Here is a 22,348-nt window from a genome sequence, read left to right as displayed (position 1 = left end):
TCAAAAATTCATTTTTCAAAAAACTTTCCCTTTCCAGCTATTTTAGCGGGGCTTATACTATAGTACCTACCTGTCAGTCGTAGAAAAGCTGAAATTTAAGGATGAACTGTTTATTAAATGAAGACCGTATTATTTTTTAATAACTAGTAAACAAACTGGTCGCCATTTAAACACGAACTGACGAATGTTGCATCTGATGCAGTGAATCTGGTGAATGAGAACTTCCTTTAATATTTCTTTGTTTTCGACGGTGTGCACCACTGAATAAGTTTCTTTCCCATTGTGATGTTACTAGTATTAATTCGTTTCTAGCTGTCTTTTATATAGCTCGAATACAGCTACAATTAGCGGTGCAGCCTACCAGCATGGTATATTCCTTTCCAGCTGTCTTTGCGTGACAAGTTACACGTTCATACATTTTATTTTAAAATATGAAGTTCAGAGTTAATACAGTACTAGTATGCTGTAGACAGTGTAGACAAGGTGAGGGTAAGTTTATTTTCAAAGCGAAAGTTTACAAACTGTGCACTAACCGGTCCTTTGGAGAAAATATTTATGACCTTCGGCGAGGTTCCAAGTCTTCGCTCTTTTCGTAAATGATGAAAACTGCAGAATAATTTTCTCATAAAACTGGAGTGGTCGCGCCACAGTTTGTTTTCTTTCCCAATGCGATATACTTTTAAATCGGTTTTCTGTTTTCCAACGTGTCCAACGTGGTTTGCGTTCGAATACTTTGGCCCGTAACTTCGAATGCGATCAGCGCTACGGTTCATTGGTTTCGATTTTGTTTGTTCATGGATTTGATTGACATCGGTAGTTCAGATTTCTCCTCTGTTACGGCACTTACACCTTACACCTTACGTCCCTTACGGCACAAACTTCAGCTCTCAATGTGTTTTGCTTGCAGCCATTGCGGCTGCAGCAAAACACAAAAATGCAAAATGAGTGAGACGCCGAAAATAAGCGGAAGAAATCGCATTTGCCTCTTAACACCTTCCACTATAAAACCGTGTCTTAGATTTTTGACAAGTGCGCTTGTTCTTTTTAACTCGAAAAATGGCAAGCCATTTCCAAAGTTATAGTGAATGAGGGGAAAATCTTTGTCGGTCACTTCCCGTGAACTTTCTGTATAGGCGTTGACTAGTATTTTCTTTGTGTCGCGATTGTCCTGATAAGGATTAGCCGAAACTCGATACCAAATATTCGGTACACCGATATTTTGTTAATGTCGAAAAATATCGATACTCGCGAAAAAATATCGCGCTTTGGACACTGCACACGCGTGGCATTGACCAAACCAGGCGTTCTCGCGCCATGACCAAACAAGTAAAATGGAATGGCGTCTGCCAAGGCTCTTCCAAGACAATGTTTGGGCGTATCTTCCTTTACGCTAATTTTTCTACGTGATGTGACCCTTTTCTCTTACATTGTAACTTTTTTCCGCGCCTGAAACATATAAGTTTGTCAAGACAAACCTGGTCACGTTTGCGGCCGCGACAAACTCGACGGACAAAGGACGAGTTTGATGCAGATGTCACGAGATAAAGGGACAAATGGAACGGCACCTGCGAGAGTGAGTGAAAAGCCCAAGACTCTGTAAGCCAACTTTAAAAAGTGCTGACTGCTAATATCCTTATCAACCTGTGCTGCAGAACGTAGTTTTAGCGGTATGAAGAGGATGAACACCCCTCTTCGTCATACCATGTCAAAGGAGAGGCTATCCTCCCTGGCAATTCTTCACTGTCAAAAAGGCTGACATATAAACGATAAAAATTGCTAAATAATCGGCGTTTTTTTGATTTATGAAACTGTTCCCTGGAAAACTTGGGAAATGGTATTTCCGAAACCCTAAAAAAATTGTCTGGGGGGGGGGGGGGGGTGCATGTCCCCAGAAATTTGAAATTGCTGAACCCCATCGACGAGCCAAAGCACACTGGCATAGGTCCTTTGCAGTTAGGGTCACTCGACCAAATTTTGGGTTAAAAAATGCTATATTTTGGGCTATTTAAATGCCAGAAATGCAAAAAGCATGTCAAAAATAGCAATATGGCCAAGTTTGAGGCTTCTGGTATTAAAAAAATTAAGGTATGCAACAGTTTGAATTTTCGCAAAATTTAAAGGATTGGCTATGGAAAATGTTGCTGGAAGGCAAGGTCTTGCCCTCCATCAACTTTTTCCACACGATCTAGTCTTTTTAATTTTTCAAAAAATTAAACCATCATGAAATCTTATTCTTTAATGCCAGGGGCTTCAAACTTGGCCATTTTGCTATTGTCGATACCGTAGAATTCCGGTTATAAGCCCTGGGCTGGTATACAACTTCGTAAGGGGTTTTGGGTGGGCTTATAAGCGGAGGAGCTTATATCCGGCAGGGCTTATAAGCGGAATGAAAAAATCGTTTCGAAAAGAGCCACGGGAGTGTTGATCGAAATACGTCTTAAGTTAAAAACACATAATAAAGCAACATTTAGCCATCTTCAGTACTGTCATCCGGTAGAGGGGGCCTATATCCGGGGGGGGGGGGGGCTTATAATCGGAGTTAAGGCCCATAATTTTATGAAAAGTAGGTCACGTGATAGCCTAGTTGCAAAGGGCCTATCGACTGAGAATCTTCTCACTGTACATATTACCTACACTACAAAACTTTTTTCAACGACAGATCCTAGAAAGCTGGCACACAAACTTAGAACCAACGCCACTCAAGCGATCTGGACAAAAACTCGTAGGGTGTAATTTGGTATTCAAGTATACTGACAGAAGCTAACTTCTTTTTGTATTGGACTATAAAAAAAACGATTGAAAAACGGATCTTCTATATATTTTTTTAAAAAAACGTGTCTTTCTCGACGGAAAAGAGGGAATTTTTTTTTTTTTTTTTTTTTTTTTTTGGGGGGGGGGGGGGGATGAGACGCGATACGCGGTATGGCACAAAGTTCATCAGCCTTACATTTCAACCACATCAAAATAGTTTCTTCCTTGGAATGTTGGGGCACATCGCGAAGAATAGCGTGTGGAAAAGACGAGGATAAGTTGGGGAGAAGACCCCCTTTCCCCCAAAAACTCCCTCCCCCCATTTCACCCTCTCTCACCAAAACACTCGCCAATTTTTTTCATCCGGCGTTATCTGCTCTGCTCCCCAGCTAAACGAAGCCTGGAAGATATACTCTAGGCAACCGGTTTGGCAGGTTACTGTAATACTGTTATTTCATGCGACCACGTGAAAGCGCCAAGAAATGGTAAGAATTTGGGGGAAATGTATAAAGCGATACTACATAGCGGAAAGGTACGAAAATAGAGAAAATTATAAGCTAGTTGGAAACTCTCCTGGTAACACCAAATAAACACGTGGTCTGCGAGTTCACTTGGTCATCCTACAGCTTTGACTACGTTCAATAGACAAGTCTTGCAAATAAGTTTTAGCTCACACTTTACTGCAGATTTTTTGACATCTTAATGTCCTACATTTTACTACTCGTCTTTACTGTAATACTGCATAATATAAATCTTATTTTAAAATATCTACAGTAGAAATGATTTAATTACTAAATTTACTTTCTCTGAAGCAAACATTGTGGATTAATGTAGCTACGTACTTGTCTACAAATATATTACTAACCATGTTCTTTCTCGTTATAAAAATTTTACTAACTGATCGAGATTTCAGTTCTAAGTGTAATGCAAAGTGTGATCTCAATTCATTCACCGAGGTTTACATCAAGCTGAAAATTCAAATATTCGTCTCTTTGGTAGAAGGCACGTGGTCATGTTACTAAAATACAAAGGGTTTTCACAGCCAGGATAACAGAAACGACAGTTTGAAAAAACTTGAACGTTTGTGTGAATTCTCGCTACAGGCAGAAATTTACAGATATACTTTAGAATTCTCCCAATTCTCTCAAATGCATTGTGGAGGTTACCTTACGCTTTGTGAAGGCAAACAAGCCGTTTCCATCGTAACCTTGTTGCAATGAACGGTTAATAGGCTCTGGTTAAATATGCGCCTCCTGTAAACCACCAATCAGTGCGCCCGTAGCCTTGGTTTCCAAGAAAATAAAATATTGTTACATGTAGAAAAGGTAACACGACCATCACTTCCAGGATTACTATTATAAAATTTGTTCAATGTTTGCAGAAATTCCGTTTTTTTACGCCGAAATATATATAATTCACGTCGCATTTTTAAAAAGGTCCCCCCCCCCTTAAATATATCTTATTTCTCGAGAAACTGAAATTGCTAGAACATTGTTTTAGCTACGGTTTGTTTACTTATCAGAACCGTGAATGATCTACCAAATTATTGATATAAGAATCTCACATGAACCTGTCCTCCATATTTTTCTATTTCACAAATTCTGCAATTATCTTACCAACAAAAACATTTCTAATTTCAATCGACCCCAAACGACTTCGACAATTTAGATTTGTACCAAGGAATAACTTTTTAAACGAAGTTTAGGGAGCGTCGTTTAAACCAGATTTGAATCAACAGCCACACTTGATACAACGTGGTTTTGTGAACCATGGCTCCTTCAAGTTATGTAATGGTGGATACAGAATCCCCACGTAAACGTCAATCCAGCTACAAACCTGGTCTAGTACCCACACTTTGTTTAAATAATCATACCTTAGGCTGTACCTGGTACATATGTGAAGGCACTTTTCTTGAGATATATTCCTTTACTGTATTAACTCAACAGAAAACCTATTGACTCCAAATTACAAATACATTCAGGACAAAAATAAAAAGATCTTTTAAGCTTTAGATTGAAGCCAACGTCAAATCTTTTGTTTGTACTGTCTTATTATCATTTGATCTGGTAGTTGAGTCTTTAAAACACTCTTCAATACCTCTTCTTGTAGCCATAAATTTTATGTGGTATAAACAGCGAAAACCACACAGAAAAATTAATTTACTTCTCAATTTGTAAAACTGTTACTTGCCCCAAAAGATTCTTTTGCAACACATTATATTCAAATGTTAAAATCAAAAATGTAATATCTAAAAATTGCATTCATTCAAAACTATGGTATGTCTGTTTAAACATTATCAAAACACTGGAAAAACCCATTTGAATAATTCATTCAATTTACACGTTACACGAATAATATAAAAAATTCTCTGTTTAAATGTATTCTGACGATTAATAACACAATTATTGATCCCATATAAAACCGTGGGATTCAATTTCTAATAAAATGCTTAATATTCTAAACATTAGGGCATACAAATGGCCCTATCAAAATTTATTGTAGTTAATACAAAACAAGAACTCTTAGTGCCCATTACAATAACTTAGAGGTGAATTTACTATACTAGACAATACTTTTAAATGCTGTTCTATGAACTACTTAATAAACTGATTGAGGATTGGTAATGACCCTGGAAGGCTGAAGAGAATCTCTCAAATAGCTGTCAGAAAAATAAGATTCATTTGTCTGGTTGAATCTCAGTTTTACTTCCAATCCTCCTATGACTCTACTGAATAGCTAATAAACCCTTAATAACTAAACTATTATTATAAATTGACATTATTATATTATGCCCACTGTAAACTTATCCTGTCAGGACAAAGAACCTAGCCCTGATAGGATCATCTAAGCCTTTTTCTGCAGTCCTTGTTTTTCGGCAAAGTGTTGATAGATAAAATGGACGTAAGTGATCAGACTTTTAGGTTCTGGTACATCAACTGACATGACATCCTCCAGTTCAAGCAACGGCTCGATGCCCTCTTCCCTAAATAAAATACAAACAAAAACATTGATTGATATTGACAACTTGCACCTTTTATAACCGGGAAACTCTGCTCAATCATGCTGCCATCAATAATCTTGGCAAGCTTCTCAGGAAACAGAAGTTCAATGCAACCGGTTCAAAAGGTCACATCTGTGGGTTGTGATTGGTAGATACCGGTTCAAAAGGTCACATCTGTGGGTTGTGATTGGTAGATTTCAATCCATTTTCAATTGTTTGTCTCGTTTTTCATGGTTCCCCTTTTTTCATCAAAATGAATGAATACTAGTTGGGTATTTGAACAACAGAATTTGTGTGTTATTAAAAGATGCAGTTAAATAAGAAGATTCAGTTCAGAGCAGGATAACATGTATCAACCCTCCAAGTTAAGACCATTTTAGTCGCCATGGCGACTAAAATTTGGAGCTGGCGACTAAAATTGAGAGGAAGGATTGAAAGCATCAGCTTAATTTGGTGACTAAAATTTTTCACTGGCGACCAAAACTTGAGTAGTTGGTGGCCAAATGGCCACTAAGGAAAAAATAAACTTGGAGGGTTGTGTATACAAAGTCAAGAAGAAGTTGACTGAGTAAAATAGCAGTTCCATCTCCAAAATTAATTTGCAGGTGTTAAAGAACCACAAAGAATATAACAAACCCCTTGCTGTCAAAACCCTGAGTGCTTGTTAGAGATGTCTCAAAAAGGTCAGTGCTCCAACCTGAAGCACTCGCTTGATCTGGAGTTTAAGGCCCTAGCAACTAGGCCATGTCATGGTTACTACTAGTCAACAGTGGGTTAATCCATTTGTCTCTAGTTATGCAGCACTAGAAGAACTCACCCTGCCACTTTAAAAGCAAGTGCCCAATTTGCTCTCTTGTCACTAGGATCTAGAGTGTCATAAGGAATCTGCTCTGGTAGGAAGTAATTCAGCAGAGCACACATTGCAAGCCCATTGGCCCAGCTGGTGGTAAAGTTTTGAATGTCTACTCCCTGTAAAACAGATAAAAACTAGGATGAAGAAATATATCAACATGGCTTGAAAAATAGTCCAAATAACAAAAAAAAGCCCCGCCCATTCATCTTTTTTTATAGAAATCCGGATGAGAAACATTTGTTTTCTTTTTACCTGGCCTAAAACAAGCATGCAACTGAAATGGGTAACCAAAATTTTAGAGCTTGTCTGAATGGTAAGATGGTATTAGAGTTTTTTTAATGCTTTTCTTTGTAATCAAACTACTGGTAACACTTGCAGTAACATGAATTGCACCTACCGGTAAAAGATTAATTATTTTAATAGAAATGATTTGGACAATTCCGTCTTAAGCCTACACTCCACGCTTAATATTAACATAGATAAAAGAAGCCCATTGCAAATTTCTTCCTTGTAATAACTATGTTCCTTCAAAGATGTTTATATTATAAGAGCCTTAGCAAATAAGCGGTAGCAGGAACTCTTTCTATCTTATTTTTCTCATTCCAGTGTTCACACATTTAAGGCTTTAAATTAATACTAGTGTATGTAACCAGTGCTTGAAAAGACTGGAAGCATATTTTAATGTTTGTATCTCAAGTAGGAGCTAAAACAAACCTCATGATATTTAGTCCTTCGACGACACCATTCCTGCAGCTGGTTTATAGCAGTGTTTCCACTGGTGAAATTTCTTCCTCCTCCTTCACTAAAAAAGTTTAAGTGATGAGTGTTTAGTAAGTACTCCTATTGAAAAGCATCTTCAAAACTTTGCCCTATAAACTTGATGGGTGTGACTCACAGGGATGTCGTTAAGAGCCAGCTGGTGGCTAATTTCACCGGATGAAGAGAACTTAAATCCAGCTGAAATTTCACATAAAAGCAGTGACTAAGGTAAACTTAGAGCTGCCAAGGCCAGAAAAGCCAGTTAGGCTTGTAGATGAGCGGGCTTAGTGGTTTTTTTAGCTACATCCCTGAGCTCATTCTAAAACATCAGTCTTGGATACACCCCATTCAGGACTGCCATCTGCTATGCATATTTTTTTAGTGCTGTGAAACATATTACATTCTCAAACACACTCATCTTTGATGCCATTATTAGATATAGATAGTGTGACATACACTGAACCATACATTAGACACCAGGCCTGGAATTCAAAATGAAATTCTAAAATTCCACAACTTTTCAGGTTTTCCATGACCCGTACAAACCCTGAAGTTTACATTATTTTTTTTATGATCATGAAAATTAATAATTTTTTCAAACAACAATATCTTACACTTACACTTTTGGAGATTGCGCCTCCAGTTGCTGCTTGAAAGCCATTCTCGCGTTTTTCGTATCTACCTGTTGTTTCTTCTTGGCCATCATTTTTTCTTTTTTCTTCTCTGCGAACAGCGCGTCAATTGATTTTCCTACAAATGCAAAATTGTGACAAAAACAACAGAATGTTAAACCTGCATGGTTAAAAAAAAAAACATTTTGAAATCTTACATACACCTGTTAGCATGCAGTGTATTGTTTCAGTGTGAATTTTTAAACCTTTTTTAAAAAATAAAATCTTAGAACAGTTATGTTCTGAGTTGTTGTTAAGATGAACATAATGATTTATTTATGAAACAGTTCCATTTGAGAGCTGAATTTTGAAAAGGATCTGTATTTGTAAATAAATACTTAGCAAAACCTTACATTGTTGATGTGAGTATTATATATATTTTTACAAAATTGTAACATGATGAATACTTGTATGGTACTACTTTACTTAAAGGAAACAAGCTACAAACAGCATCATCCATAATATACTTCAAATGAATGGTTGATCTTGTTTTAAAATGTATTATTAGAACAGTTTTGTTTTGAGTTGTTGTTAGGATCAAAACATAATGACTTATTTATGATTTCAACAGTTTCATTTGAGAGCTAAATTTTGATAAACGGTATACACACATTACGTGACATTCAAATAAATGTCTTTCATGCTAGTGCAGAACAAGAAGCAACACATGTTCTCCAGAAGTTACTTCATGCTAATAAAGCAGGAATTAAGCACCACTTCAGGGGACATTTGCCTTCTCCGGCACCTAAGATTAAAATAAACTTTACCACTGCATAACCATTACGTTTGGAAAGTAGGTGACACACTAAAAATAGCACCTATTTTAGCATCAACAAAATTTTTAAAACAGTTGTTATAAAATCAAACAGTTACAATGCCTACAAGAAGCAAACTTCAATATATTTTGACTTGTCGAAAATAACAGTGAGGAATAACAGTACCAATAAATACTCTGTTGTGATGTTTTCTTCCTTTCAAAAGTCTATCCTTTTTGTGTATAAATTACTGGGTCTTTTTCTTCGTCGGCCGGGTAGTAGCAATAGGAAACAACTGCTACATCCAAAAGAAATGAGGAACTTTATAGTACTCTCAAAAATTCAGTGTAAGAACTGTATTTCAAGGTTCCACATGAATATGTAATTTCAGGAAAAAAATTGATGTACAGTGTGTAATTGAACTGAAAAGACATACCAAGTGTGTAACAAAATGGTGGTGTTGTAGACTACATCATTACAGGTTTTTCAGTAAGATTTAGAGTATTACAATTATTCTAAAGAATTCTATGAGAAAGAACAGAATTTTACCTGTAAATTAATGTACAGTAAAGTTTCAGCAAACTTACTTGAGCATAAAATTAAAGACATGGTGAGCATTACAACTCACCCAATTTGTTACAAGAAAATGTTTCTAACTTTTCAAAACTTAGTGCTATACATTTGACTGTATAGTTTGCTAAAACTTTGTACCTGAAATAATTTTGACTAGCTGTAAAATTACCATTTGTTTTTAAAATAGTTTTCTAGCTATACATTATTCTGAGGGGTGCAAGAAACAAATTAGCAGAAGGCATGCTCTAGCCACGTTTCGAATTATCATCAAGCTTTCATTTTCTTACCAGGGGCAACAGAACTTTTCAAAACCACTGAAGTTCTTTCAAGTGACAGAACTACTATAAAAAAACTCGCCAAGCTATTCTTTATCAAAACAAAACTTGCCCTTTCTAGAACAGCAAAACAGTTGACCTATTATGCCAAAAATGAATAAATCTAAGATGCAAGCATTAATATTTTAGTGTAGTTGTAAACAGTATAATTGACACACATTGATAAAGCTTAACATATATAAGCTTGTGGGTGCTCTCTGAACAAAACAGTCATCAATAATTAAATTGATAATAAAAGAAAGTGAAAAGGAACTGATAATGACTAAACAGTTAATAAGCACCTGCTCTTTAGGTGCATATATGAAACAAGAAAACTTTTCTCTTGCAGTGGAAAGTTCTTTATCTTAGTGCAAATTTATGCCAGTGAAAACCAATTTGTCAAAACGGTCTAAAAATTATACCCAGGTCACAACTCTATGTACAGTGATGAATTGTTTGTGCCCTAAACACTGTAAATTCACACAAGCTCCACAATTTTAATAAACATTATTTGCCCAGACTACTGAACATCAAGGGTGACTTCCAGCCAAACTGTGAAATCTAGGATTGTTTTCATTTTTGCATTGAATTCATTGAATGATATGTTACACTTTGGTAAAAGCGCACATAAGGTATTTAAGTCCACCAATAGAGGTAGTTTCCTTCAGGAATGCTGAATAAGCTGAAGCATTGGTTTGGAGTAATGTTGAGCTTGTTCTACTAGTTGTTATTATTTTACAAGGATACCTGGTGTTAATAACCTGAAGAAAATGGCAAGTATAAGGGTCCACCATGTTGGTGTCCCAATGTGGTACACCAGTAGAGCGGCCAGAAAAGGCCCGCAAAAAGAAAACCAGATCTTGCTACCAGTAACACAAGTTTTCACTTCAGAATGCTAATAGTTATCATTTTAAACTCTGAATAGTATAATTATCTGCAGTATTTTAAAAATGGCAAAAAAACCTCCACCAACCTTTCCCTCCTCCTGTTTGTCGCACTTGGGTTGTTGAAGATGTTTTCGTCACTGTCATTGTTGCTCCGCCTGCTTTGTGAACCTCAGTTGTCTTTTTAACTTCTGTCGTTACCTCAGCTTGTCCACCATCTGTCTCTTCCACTTCAGTGCTCTTCTTCGTTGTGGTAGTGACTTCTTTAGTGCCATCTCTTTCTGACTTTACAGTTGTCAAACTTTTGGCTCCTGTAGATTCCTTTCGTTGCCGTTCCAGGTCAGCTCGCAACTTGTGAAGTTCATTCTTGTCTTGGATGTCTATGGAAGATCTTTGAATCCTAAACAAGAACAAAGATGGATGGGTTATTTTAAAGCATTTGTACTTATTTTTAATATTTCAATTTACTCATAATTATATTGTAATCCACTTTTAAATTTTTAATTTTTATTACTTATACTAGTTCCCTTGTTTTTATATTTTATTATTGTCATGCTCTCTTGATTGATTGATTTGATTGATTGAAAATAAAAGGCGTTTGATGCAACATAGCTATAAATAAGTTGACCTTGTACATGTATTTTGGATTATTTAGAGAAAGCTGTTTCAGTAATTTGTAAAATGTGAATCAATTTTTTTGAGCCCTTTTAAGGTATAATTAAAAACACTGTTCCAGTGACAATGTTGTCAAATCATAAAATTTGGGGGGTATAGTGTACTGTTTTGAGTTAAGGCAATATCTAGGTTGTAATGACATGATTAATTTTGTAAACAATGCATTAAAGAACTGGCCTTAAGTTTTAAGCTAAAAATACTAAGGAATAATAATAATTGTTCTAAGTAGAAGTACATCTGGCTAAAAACATTCCTTTTAATTGAAAATATTTCGACCATCATGTCATTGCCATCTGTTATGCAAATAACCATAATTTTAACACTCTTGGACAAACTCAGCATACATAAAGACCCCGCCTCCCCTCACAGTATATTACCACCCTCACCCCACCATGCTCATGCTCGCTTTTAATGTACACTGTATTGACAATAAATTCATTTAAGAGCAAACAAATTTCTGAATGTCAGAGCCGCACTGACTGAAACCTTCAGCACCAGTTATTCTGTCCTTTGAAGTTTAAAAATAAAATAAATTTATTAAGTTAAATTTATTATTGTTACTTTTTGTGGAGAAGTGTCAGAAAACATGAATTGATAAACATTAATATTGCCTGATCCATTTCCATGTACAACAGCTGATGAAGTCTTCCCCCCTAAATTCATAAGCCCCAGTTTCTATCCCCCCCCCCTTTGAAATGAGATAGTCTCAACAGGAAGTGTGTCAGTGCTTAACCTTTTATCTAATAAAGGGCTGCAAATAGTACAAATTTGACACATTCCCTAAAAATTTCACATGGGAAACATTTAAAAATAAAAATGAACAGCTACCGGACAAATGAAAGTAATGACTGGTAATTTCCATTTGAATGGCCACAGTTCAAGATTTCTACTCAAGTACAAAACACTTGCCAACTGACCCTAGTAGGGAAAGGGTTTAAGAGAAACCATGCATTCTTAGAGTGACCACACAAGTTGAAATTTATGACCTGATATGATCATCCTGCACTTTTAATAAAAACAACCCTGAACATATGGTAGTTTTGAAAGAAAATACCACAAATACTACATACATTCAACACTATAATCACACTCAACATCTACAATGCTGTTCAGTGGATTTTGACTTTTAATTACACAGACACTACACTAGGCAAAGAGATAATAGGGTTAAGCTGTTAGCAAAGCAAAGAGTTTATAGCTTGAAGGAAAGAGTGTTAAATTAAAGGTGGAAATAGAACAGACAAACTGATACAGTCTGGTTAACATCAAAATAATTAAAACTACAAACAGTTTGATAACACAAATCTTATCAGTGATCTGGTTTTAATTGGAGGCCATCTTCATCTTTAAAGGTCATTCCTATTGACCAGAAATAAAACTACAAATAGGTACTTAATGCTGCCAAAAAGCTCTCTTTAAATTTGTAACAAGCAGTTTTTGGACGATGTTTAGCAAATGAGCAGTATGACAAATCATTTCACACAGTTGTCCCTGAAATTCTGAAACCAGCAGGGGTCCTTTAAAACACAGGTGTTTTCAATAAAAAAGTATGCTATCACTCAATTAAAAAAAGCAATAATTATTTTTAGGTGATTGGTCGATAATGAGAATTTTTGGAATAGTTGTGTCATTTTCTTCAACAGAACAATATATTATTGCATTGATTGGTTAAAAATGAGACATTTTTGGAATAGTTTTCTTTGTGTTTCTTTGTATCATTTTCCATTATCTTAAATAATTGAAGAAACTAGACAACACATCTGTTTTGGGTTTGCTGTTTATTCATGCTTATCTCCAGCTAACAACTGATCCAAATCGTTACTGACATCACAATAATCCTGGTGTTTATTTCATAATTAACCACATGTTGGTAGGTGCATTGAAAAGCTCTTTAATTAGTCAAGAGCACTTATCTTTTTAAACTGTCCAGCTCTAAATGTTTTCATGACCTATTTTACACACAGCTGCCTAACATCCAGAGCATTTGCTCCACTACTGCAATTTGTTGTGTTTAGAAAGGCTCTTGCTTAAAATTGCCAATTCTGATGTAGATTTGAAAAGAAGAAACTTTCAAAGCTGACATTTTTAACCCTTTCACTCCCAAAAATGCTGACGTCCAATCTCTTGTTACTATAATAATCAACTGATACATCATCAAGAAGACAAGAGAGAGAATTAAGAAAGTCAGCATCTGGTGGTCTTGATGAACTGCTGAATTCTCAAAACTAACATACAGGAACTGTGTGCAAATGAGTAATGAGAAATAAAAGCTTGCAGTTGGGACTGAAAGGGTCAAAAGTCTCATTGTGAAAGCCTCACAGTGTAAAATCTCTGTGAATTTTCATTTCGGTAAAAAAAAAAATTATACCATCGATTTTCATTTTGTTCTGCAACAGATAAATTATTGCTACATGTATCTTGGAATTTTGTCTCATTAAGCAATACATAGGTTCCTCAAACTTTGAGTATTAAACTTATAAAAAATGTGTTCTACAGAGCCAGTGTTTCAATTTTAAGCAAAATAAACTGCAACAAGGCAAACTGGCTTACAATCTCACAATCTATATTATGTAACAAAAGAAATGTATTACAAGGCTCCACAGAGTTTTATGATTCCATCTTCATGTTTCTTCCGATGTACACAGTGTGCATTCTGGCTTTATTTTATAAAAATAACATGTGGCCTTTTAAAATGTTACAATAATTTTTTGATAGAAAAAGCAAATAGAGTTCTTCATGCCAGACACACTTGAAGGCAGGTTCTGTAGAGTTTAGGTAAAAGAAAGAAAATAGACATCAATAGGAGAGAATCTTACAGTAGAGAAGATTAGTCAATTAAAAGCAAGCAGAAATCACACTGCACAACCAACACAACACAAACAAATAAACACATTCATGTACATGTACACACACAAAAAGTAATTTCATAAGTAAATGAACTTACTGTTTGACTTCGCCAGTTGAAGGTTGCTCCTCTGTGTCCAGATCAAATCTTTTCTGCATCACTCTTGATTTACGAGCAGCAGCTTTTTTCAGAACAGCTCGAAAATCTTTTGTTTCATCCCCATTAGACATCCTTCTTTGTGTTTGATCTTTGGCAGAAAGGATAAGCTTTTCTGATCTTTCTTTCCTCCGTGCCATTTGAGCCTGAAAGCTCTCATCAGAAGAGCCAGATGATGCAGGTGTGATGAATTTCGGAGCTGCAGATTTTGATGCTTCTGCCTTTTTAATACCTCGCTGCACAAGAAAGCTCTCTTGAGAAGTCTCAACAGGCTTATGCACCATGTTCAGTAAGTCTGCGCTAGAAATCTTTCGACCCTCTTTCACCTCTGCAGTCTTAAAATCATCTTTGGCTTCTGTTCTTTGGGTTTTTGGAGGGGTTTGTGAGGCCAAAGCACTGGGTACAGGTTTCTTTGATAAGTACGTTGGAGGAGGGCGTGTTGGGCCTTTTTTATTGAGTGTGCTTTCTGAACCCTGTGTTTTGTTTAACTGTCCTCTGAAATCAATCTGTTCAACACCTCCCTTTTTCTTACCCACACTTTTCAATGCAGACAGATTTTTTGATGCATCCACACCTGTCGTCTTAAGCTGCCTACGGACGTCTCCTTCTAGAAACTGTTGCTGCCTTCTCCCTTGAGCCGATAAGTCTTTATCAGCTCTCAAACCAGTCTTCTTGAGTTGTCCTCGGAAATCCAACTGCTCGGGCCCTGATGGTTTTGGTTTTGTCTTTTTTGTCAGATCTCTCAAAGGACTTGAAGAGGTTCCAAGTATTTTAGTTTTGAAATCTCCTTTCAGCTCTGAATCAGTTCTGGTACCTGGGGTGCTTGCTGTGGATGAAGGTCTTGAAGGTTTTGGGGGTCGTGGAGGTGGGGTTTTGGGGTTATGTTCTGAAGCACATGCACCCTCAGATGTTGAGCTGAATACGGACGCATCATCTGCACCACAGTCACTTGCCACGGATTGCCGCTTTATGTCGTCGTTATCAGTCTTCATCTGTGTTGAGGCTGTAGCTTTAGTTTCAGTACTGAATTCACTTGTTCCATATTTTTGTGATACAGAGTGCTCAGTTGGCGTATTTCTTGAGGTTGTATCATTTTCCGTTAAATTATCTTGTTCATTGACTTGATTTACCTTCCTTAAACCCAACATGTTTTTGCTTTCTTTGCTTGCCTCTGTGAATACAAAAGTGAGTAAAGAGAGGTACAATATTACTAAGTTGTCGCATAGCAGCGTGCTCCTGGTACTAACCTCACTCCCTTAGGTGCAGGAGCCTCCGACTTGAATTTGGGTCCAGGTCGAACAGTTTTTTGCATTGCTGTAGTTCAAACACATCACAAATCACACTACTGCACCAATAAAAAGTTACATACAAGGATAGCAGTGTACTATGCTGTTCTCAAGTATTTTTCACAAAACTGTTATGAACAGTGTAACAACTTCAACTGATAGGAAAAAGTTATTGTCTTCACCAGCCATCTGGTTCAAATTTAACTTCAAGGTTGTATTTCAATTAAGAATACTTTTTGCTGCACTGGTTTTGGAGTTATTTTTGTCACACCCTTTAGAACTATTTTTTGTTGCACCTTTAGTAAGCAACAATATCCTAAATTTAATTAAATCATCGTAAGTTATGTTTTTTTGGTTGCACTGACTTGTAAATCGTATGACCTGAATTTCAGCCATTTTTTTCTGATCACTAACTTCCAAAAAAGATGTTCAAATCAAGAAACGATTCAAGCTAAGATCATTTGATTGGCACATCTCTCATGGAAGTAAAAGACAAGAGTGGCAGCTGAAGTTCAAGCAATACCTTGTAACATATAATGGCAACGATAGCCAAGTCTAGATATTCTGTCCAGAAGAAAATATTTTAATTCAATCAAATGCAGACCAACTTTTTTTTTAGACATGAGAACAGAGCGAGACTTACCTTTCTTGACCCTCAGCTGCCTTATTTGCAATCTTATCGCCTTCCTCAGGGCATATTCATTTAGGGGAACTTCTTTGAGCTAAAATTTCAGAAAGGAAAAAAGTTGAATAGGAAGAAAAATCATCCTGTCCCAAATTACCATGGACAGAAACCCAAAGAGCTGCCTGTAGAGCATCAATCTGGTTCCCTATCTTTCCCTTTAAGATCATGGATATCGATTCCATGTTGGAAAAATAGAACTCTTTATTGATATAGGTATCTTTATTTAACATTTAGCACCCTTGTAACTGAGCGACGCTTATATTTGACAATTATCCTGAGAAATCAAACGGAATATCGCCTGATACTTAGCTGACAAGGGAAGTGGGACTTATAAAATGAATAAAAAATATTTGGGATGAGGTTACAAGAAACGACTTTGTAAGAAAGTCATTTTAATTAAATCTTCTGACCTGCAAGTGCTATAAATGTACTTACAAACTTATTCACTGTCTATTTCTCTTTGAAGTTCAATGTTGTGTGAAAATGTTTGTAAATTAATCTGGAAAGTTGGATGGGGGAGCGCTTATAATTATATGTATCTTGAGGGGCTTAATGGTATAACCACTGATGTGAGCAGACAGGTGGGCCTATAAGCTTGGAAAGGGGGGGATATGGGGGGGGGGGGAGGGGGCTTATAGGCATGACCAGCAGTTCTATGTTGGCTGTAACCATAACCACAACACAAGGATGCAGCCCAGTGACAACACTAGAAAAGCACTGACTTGGCTTCCAATGGGCAGTAGAAGTGTTGGAAGAACAAGAACAACTTGGCGTGGAACGGCTGAAAAGAAAAGGAGTGGGAAGCGGGGATGGAAGAGTTGGCAGGAGGTTCGCCAAGTGGCAATCCACTGGAACAAGTCAAATCATCACTGAAGAAGATAGATGATGATGATAACATAACCAGCATTAATGTGATGAAAGCCAGAAAGTTTTCCAGAAAGAAATACCGTAAAAACCCGCAGATAAGCCGCACCTTTTTTCCAAAAATTTTCGCTCGAAATCGGGGGTGCGGCTTATCTGCGGGAACATTCGGAAAAGGTGCCGTAAATTTTCGTGAACTGACACTAATTTATGGAAAATTATGTAAATTAAATATAACATAAAACTACAAGAGAGTACCGGTGATTACTTTTGCAAGTTTGACAGCTCCTATACTGTTTGCAGAGTCGACAAATTGATACTTTACCAGCGAGAAATACCACGAGTATTCACGAGTAAGATGGCCTATTGTTTCTTTCTCATTTTGCACTTTGATGGAAAATTTGTCGAACTGATTACGAAACTCTCTTCATGCAACAAGTTTATCTCCAATAGATGGCTCCCAAATCTCTTTAATTTGTCGATATGATAGCCACGAAACCCGAACGCCTCCATCACCATCGCTTTATGTTCTCGCCCTATTCCCATATTTCGCATATATCCGATCAAATGCTTGGTTACTAAGTTACGAACATTCGGCAAGGCAAACGCAAGTTCTTGTTGTTGTCGCACAAAAATCTATGGAAAAACTGCATTGAATGAAGAAATACCTGTCAACAAATGCCAGAAAAAGATCACCCATAATATGTCAAAGTTGGTTTTCATTATATAAAAGAGCTCAAATTGTGGGTAAGACTGAAGTATTTTCTGTTTCAATGTTCACTGCGTTTACATTCGATGGAGAAGACTTCCTAAAGACTTAACTTTGGATTTTTGACTCGACTTTGGATTTTCTTTGATTTACTTTCCAAAAACTTTTTTTCCAACATTTGAGTTGTTAAACTCAGGGTGCGGCTTATCTGCAGGTGCAGCTTATCCGCGAGTGTTTACGGTATGTTCAGCAACATCTTCTTTTCATATTTTGCCTAAAACTCTTCACCTGTACATGGCCTTGCAGTGCTTGCAAGAATGACATGGAGGGGGGGGGGGGGGGGGGGATTTGTGGCATTGCCAAGATTGTGTAGGAAGGCATTTGAAAGAGTTTTCTTAAATTTAAGTTTTACATTTAATAATTATAAGAGTATAATCCTACCAGTTTTTCCAGCTGATCTACATCTTCCATCTTCTCAACAACTTCTGGTGTCAATTCAACTTCTTCTGTTTCTTCTTCTTTGTCTTCATTATCAGCTACTGTTTCAGAAGATTCGACTACAGTTTCAGTTTCTGTTGAAAGTTCTTGCGGTGGCGATTGCCCTTGCTCTTCCTCGCTATCCTGAGCACTTTTTTCTCCATTTATTTGTACACTAAATTGAGTTCCGATTTCAATCTCAACAGGTTGTTCTTCTACAGGATTTTCATTTTCAACAGAAACTGTTTCTTCCTCAACAGATTTCTCGCTTTCATCATGTCCATTTTCAACACCGTTTTCCATAGATCCATCAGTAATAACTGTACGACTATAATTAACCTCTATAGTAGTTTGTGTTGCAGGTGGCTGCGAGGAATCACCATCACTTACATCTGTAGTTTTCATCTCTGTAATAACAGTGGATTGCTCTTCTTTTTTTACTCTCTCCCTTCTCCTTGGCCTTTCATTTGCAGTTGAATCAGATTGTAATGCATCAAGTTTCTTCTTTCTCAATTCTCTAAGCTGTTGTCTGATCTCCCGTCTTGCTTCGAAATCAGTGGTATCTTCCAACTACAAGTTCAGAATAAAGAATATTAAAATTATTAAAGGGAACCTCTGCTCTTGACACAATTTGATGTTGAGCTGTTTTAGATTATGCCTAAATTACAAATTTTACTGGACAAGATAGAAATGACATTTATATAATAATATCATAGGTGACCCCCGACGGGGGGCATGGGTCGGATGAGCGTCTCCGCTCGGCTCCTTTGTGCTTCCGCTGCTCGGCGGTGGCCGGGGCGGGGGGGTCTTTGTACGGGGTCCCGAGAGGTCTTGTTCGCGTGCATGTCGTCAGAGCGTCACCTTGAAAATGATTTTAACTGCGTCATTTTCCCGCCGGCTTGGAAAATCTCGTCACTTTACCCAACTAATACAATAAATGTAAAAGATTATCGCTTTTAAATTTCCTGCCTGCCACCATTTTGTATTTTATGACGTCAATGTGTTGCTGCTATTGTTAGGAAGCACAGGTTCTTTTGAGTGAACAAATTGTCAACAAAAAATTCTTTCCAGGCACAAAGTATTGTGGTTACTGCCACTATCTCCAGATAACAAGGATTTTCTGTCCATATTTGGGCATGGTGACAATTTTTTGAATAATAAGTATGTATATAAGTAAAATATTTACATTTCATAACTAAGTAGCTACCATAAAATTCTGCTTATAAGCCCTGGGCTGATACAACTTTTTAAGGGGTTAAATGTGGAGGGGGGGAGGGGGGGGGGGCTAATATCAGTGCATCAGTACATAATTATGTACTGATGCAGGCCAAACATGGTACAGAATACTGTTTATAAATTAGAGTTCTCAAAATAATTCACTGTTACTGAAGATATTTCAGAATGCTAATTTTATAGCAATTAATCATTTGACATTCTTGCCAAGTTTGCTCTGCTTTCAAAATGGAGGGTATTGATTCCTTGTCCAATAAGCTGTAAGCACCTTTGTAAATCAACTTTCAACATTTAATTAACCAGAGGAAAGAAGACAGATCTGGCTAACGCGAGTTCAAGTCAAACTAAACATGTGAGTTATTTGGTGATAACCCTGCCGTCATGTGTATTGTACATGAAGTAGTTATCCAATTTAGGACATTTGCTGTCTTGTTTACACACTCTATTAGCAAGGAATCATTCAGGGAATCTCCCATAAACAATTGAACAATATTTCTTTGCCAGCTTAATGCAAAACAACACAGATGGTACAAATGCATAGTACAATAGTTTCAGTTAATAAAACCCTAAAGGCTTTGTTAATTAATCTAGGACTAAGTGAAGCATAACGCCTATCAATAAGCAAATTAACCAGTGTCTCGATTTCCAAAGATTATTGATTTGAACTGTTTCTGGGTATGGAATAGCAAAATATCTGTTGCTGACAAAACAACTTTAAAAGTCAAGATAGAGAAGGGGTTAAGTTGTGTACACAGAAACATGCAAGATCACAGGAATGGAACACAAAATTATCTTAAATTAAGAAAAACTTATCATCTTCTCGACAACATGCGAAGACTATATCACTTTGCAGCTAAACATTCCATGAAAATATTTACAAACTGATCCTTTTAACAGCAAATGTTTACTTATGTCAGGGAAACGATACTGAATAATTATTTAGACATTTTCCATTACAGAGCTGTCTGGTTAATACAGCAGATAAACTTAGTAATGAACAATATAAATGTAAAAAATTGTCAGTTTAATATAAGCTCCTTAAAATTACCATTTGTTGTGATTCACAATTGATCTAATACCAGCAAAATAATGAGAAAAAACTCCGTTATTTGATAACCGAGAATAAAATAACAAGCGATTCTCGACATGTTGAAGCTAAATAAATTCAGAGGTTTTTATAATTTTATGTCTGGAATAGGGGAATTTAAACGGAATGCTTCACAAAAATCCGGAGAGTTTTTCAATATGACAAATCCAATTTCAAAAGAATGTCTGTCTATCTAAATAAACTACCATATCAATTAATGTTATTGTAGCAGAAACTGTGCTCAAAATCGGCCAGAATTACAAAATATCGACTTCACAATCGAAGGCCATGGGAACGTCTTATTATCGCTAGCAAATTAAACAAATTGAAAAAACAAGTCAAGTTAATTTAAGTGTAAGCTGTTGTTCTCAAATTTACATACTTGCAATTTATAACCGATTTTGCACGCAGAGGAGAGCTAGCTAGCTAGTCTGAAAATAAATCTATTTCTTCCATTCAATAAGCTTGTACGAGCTTATCGATCAAATAGCCAGTGATCTTTCGTTCTTCGTCAATATAGTTCATTCAAAAAAATTTCCCACAGCTGAGCTCAGTGGGAACGGAAATAAAATGTCTTTGACGATCGTTGAGGCATGCAAACGTTTCATACAGTAACGCATTGTAGTGAGAAGCCCTAAGTTGAACGATAAGTAAACAAGCACTGTGCAAAAGACTTTGCACTGTGCTTGACGTCAAACATTGGCTCGACCTCTTCGTAGCTAAAGTTGTTTACCATGGCATATTGGACGACGAGGGCGAGAAGCTGCCTGCTTTGTTTACACTACTGGCTTGCATTCACCTTTAACGACTTATCCCTACCTTTTTCTTGAGCACGGCTTCTTCGTCTGCCATCTTATTTTCGATAATAAGAAAGGTTTTTTCGATTCCGGACAAAAGCTACAATTTCGTGTCCCAACTCAAGCCTTTCTTTTTGGGTTTGCACGTCGCTTTCCCAGGCAGTTCACGTGACTAAAATATTTAGAATTTCGCACTTTCCCGCGCAACCAATCACAATGCACGAATACAATAGGGCGCGGGAATCGTACACTTCCGCTCAACGATACAGGACATGTCGGAAAATCTCGAAATATTTCTTTGAAGAAAAATCAAAATTGATTTACATCTTTAAATGTAACAGAATTTTGGAGAGAAGATTAGACTTCTTCGCAGTAGGTTATCATGGTCAAATATGGCTATGAAATTTCACGAATGAAGTGTTAACCGGCTTTGGCTAAAATTGTCGCCAGAAAAAGAGATTGTTGACATAAACAAGTTCGTTAATATAATTGAGCTCGATCTCACTGTGCAATCTGAAAAATCTAACCTATAACGGCCCAGACCAATTAAATCGCCGCCACTTTTAAAGGAGGGAACGATCAAAGATATCAAGAGAATCGTGGATCTGTTGACCATCTGCTCTTAAAAACAGCCTAAATTTTCCCCGATCTCTAGCAATCAAAGATCGGGAAGTGACCAGAAGTAATTGGCAAATTATCACAACATGTTTTGCGGTTAAGTTTGTGTACTTCGCTTTCGCTAGCTGCAGAACAGCTTCCAATAAGTGCTTTACATTATGCGGTGAGATAAATACTTGCAGTCTGCACTTTGTGAACTCTCGACTTGTTATCTTGGCCTGTTATCAAACGTGTAACTAATGATTTTGCCCTTGGTATTAAATTTACTCACCCATCACGGTCCAACTCTATTTCCGGTCTCCCCAGAGCTCTTCAGTTATATTTGGAAATTACTTCCTTCTAGGCTCTTCTTTACTAT

General features: G+C 36.8%; 1 protein-coding gene across 1 annotated transcript; it reads right to left on the bottom strand.

Annotated features, from left to right (window-relative positions):
- Positions 1-3,410: 3,410 nt before the first annotated feature.
- On the bottom strand, positions 3,411-21,523 carry LOC144647247 (uncharacterized). Its single transcript, XM_078507018.1, has 9 exons — positions 21,395-21,523; positions 18,220-18,825; positions 16,167-16,245; positions 14,181-15,408; positions 10,651-10,961; positions 7,985-8,114; positions 7,320-7,407; positions 6,570-6,721; positions 3,411-5,734 (listed from the first exon to the last, which is right to left on the bottom strand). The coding sequence occupies exons 1-9, from the start codon at positions 21,425-21,427 to the stop codon at positions 5,596-5,598; spliced, it is 2,766 nt and encodes a 921-aa protein (XP_078363144.1). The 5' UTR covers positions 21,428-21,523; the 3' UTR covers positions 3,411-5,595.
- Between the last annotated feature and the right edge of the window lie 825 nt (positions 21,524-22,348).

The sequence above is a fragment of the Oculina patagonica genome, chromosome 3 (assembly GCF_052425735.1).
Source record: "Oculina patagonica isolate OP01 chromosome 3, crgOcupat, whole genome shotgun sequence".
In the NCBI taxonomy this organism is placed as follows: Eukaryota; Metazoa; Cnidaria; class Anthozoa; order Scleractinia; family Oculinidae; genus Oculina; species Oculina patagonica.
Note: the sequence above shows the minus strand (reverse complement) of the source record. Positions and strands in the feature narration are given on the sequence as shown.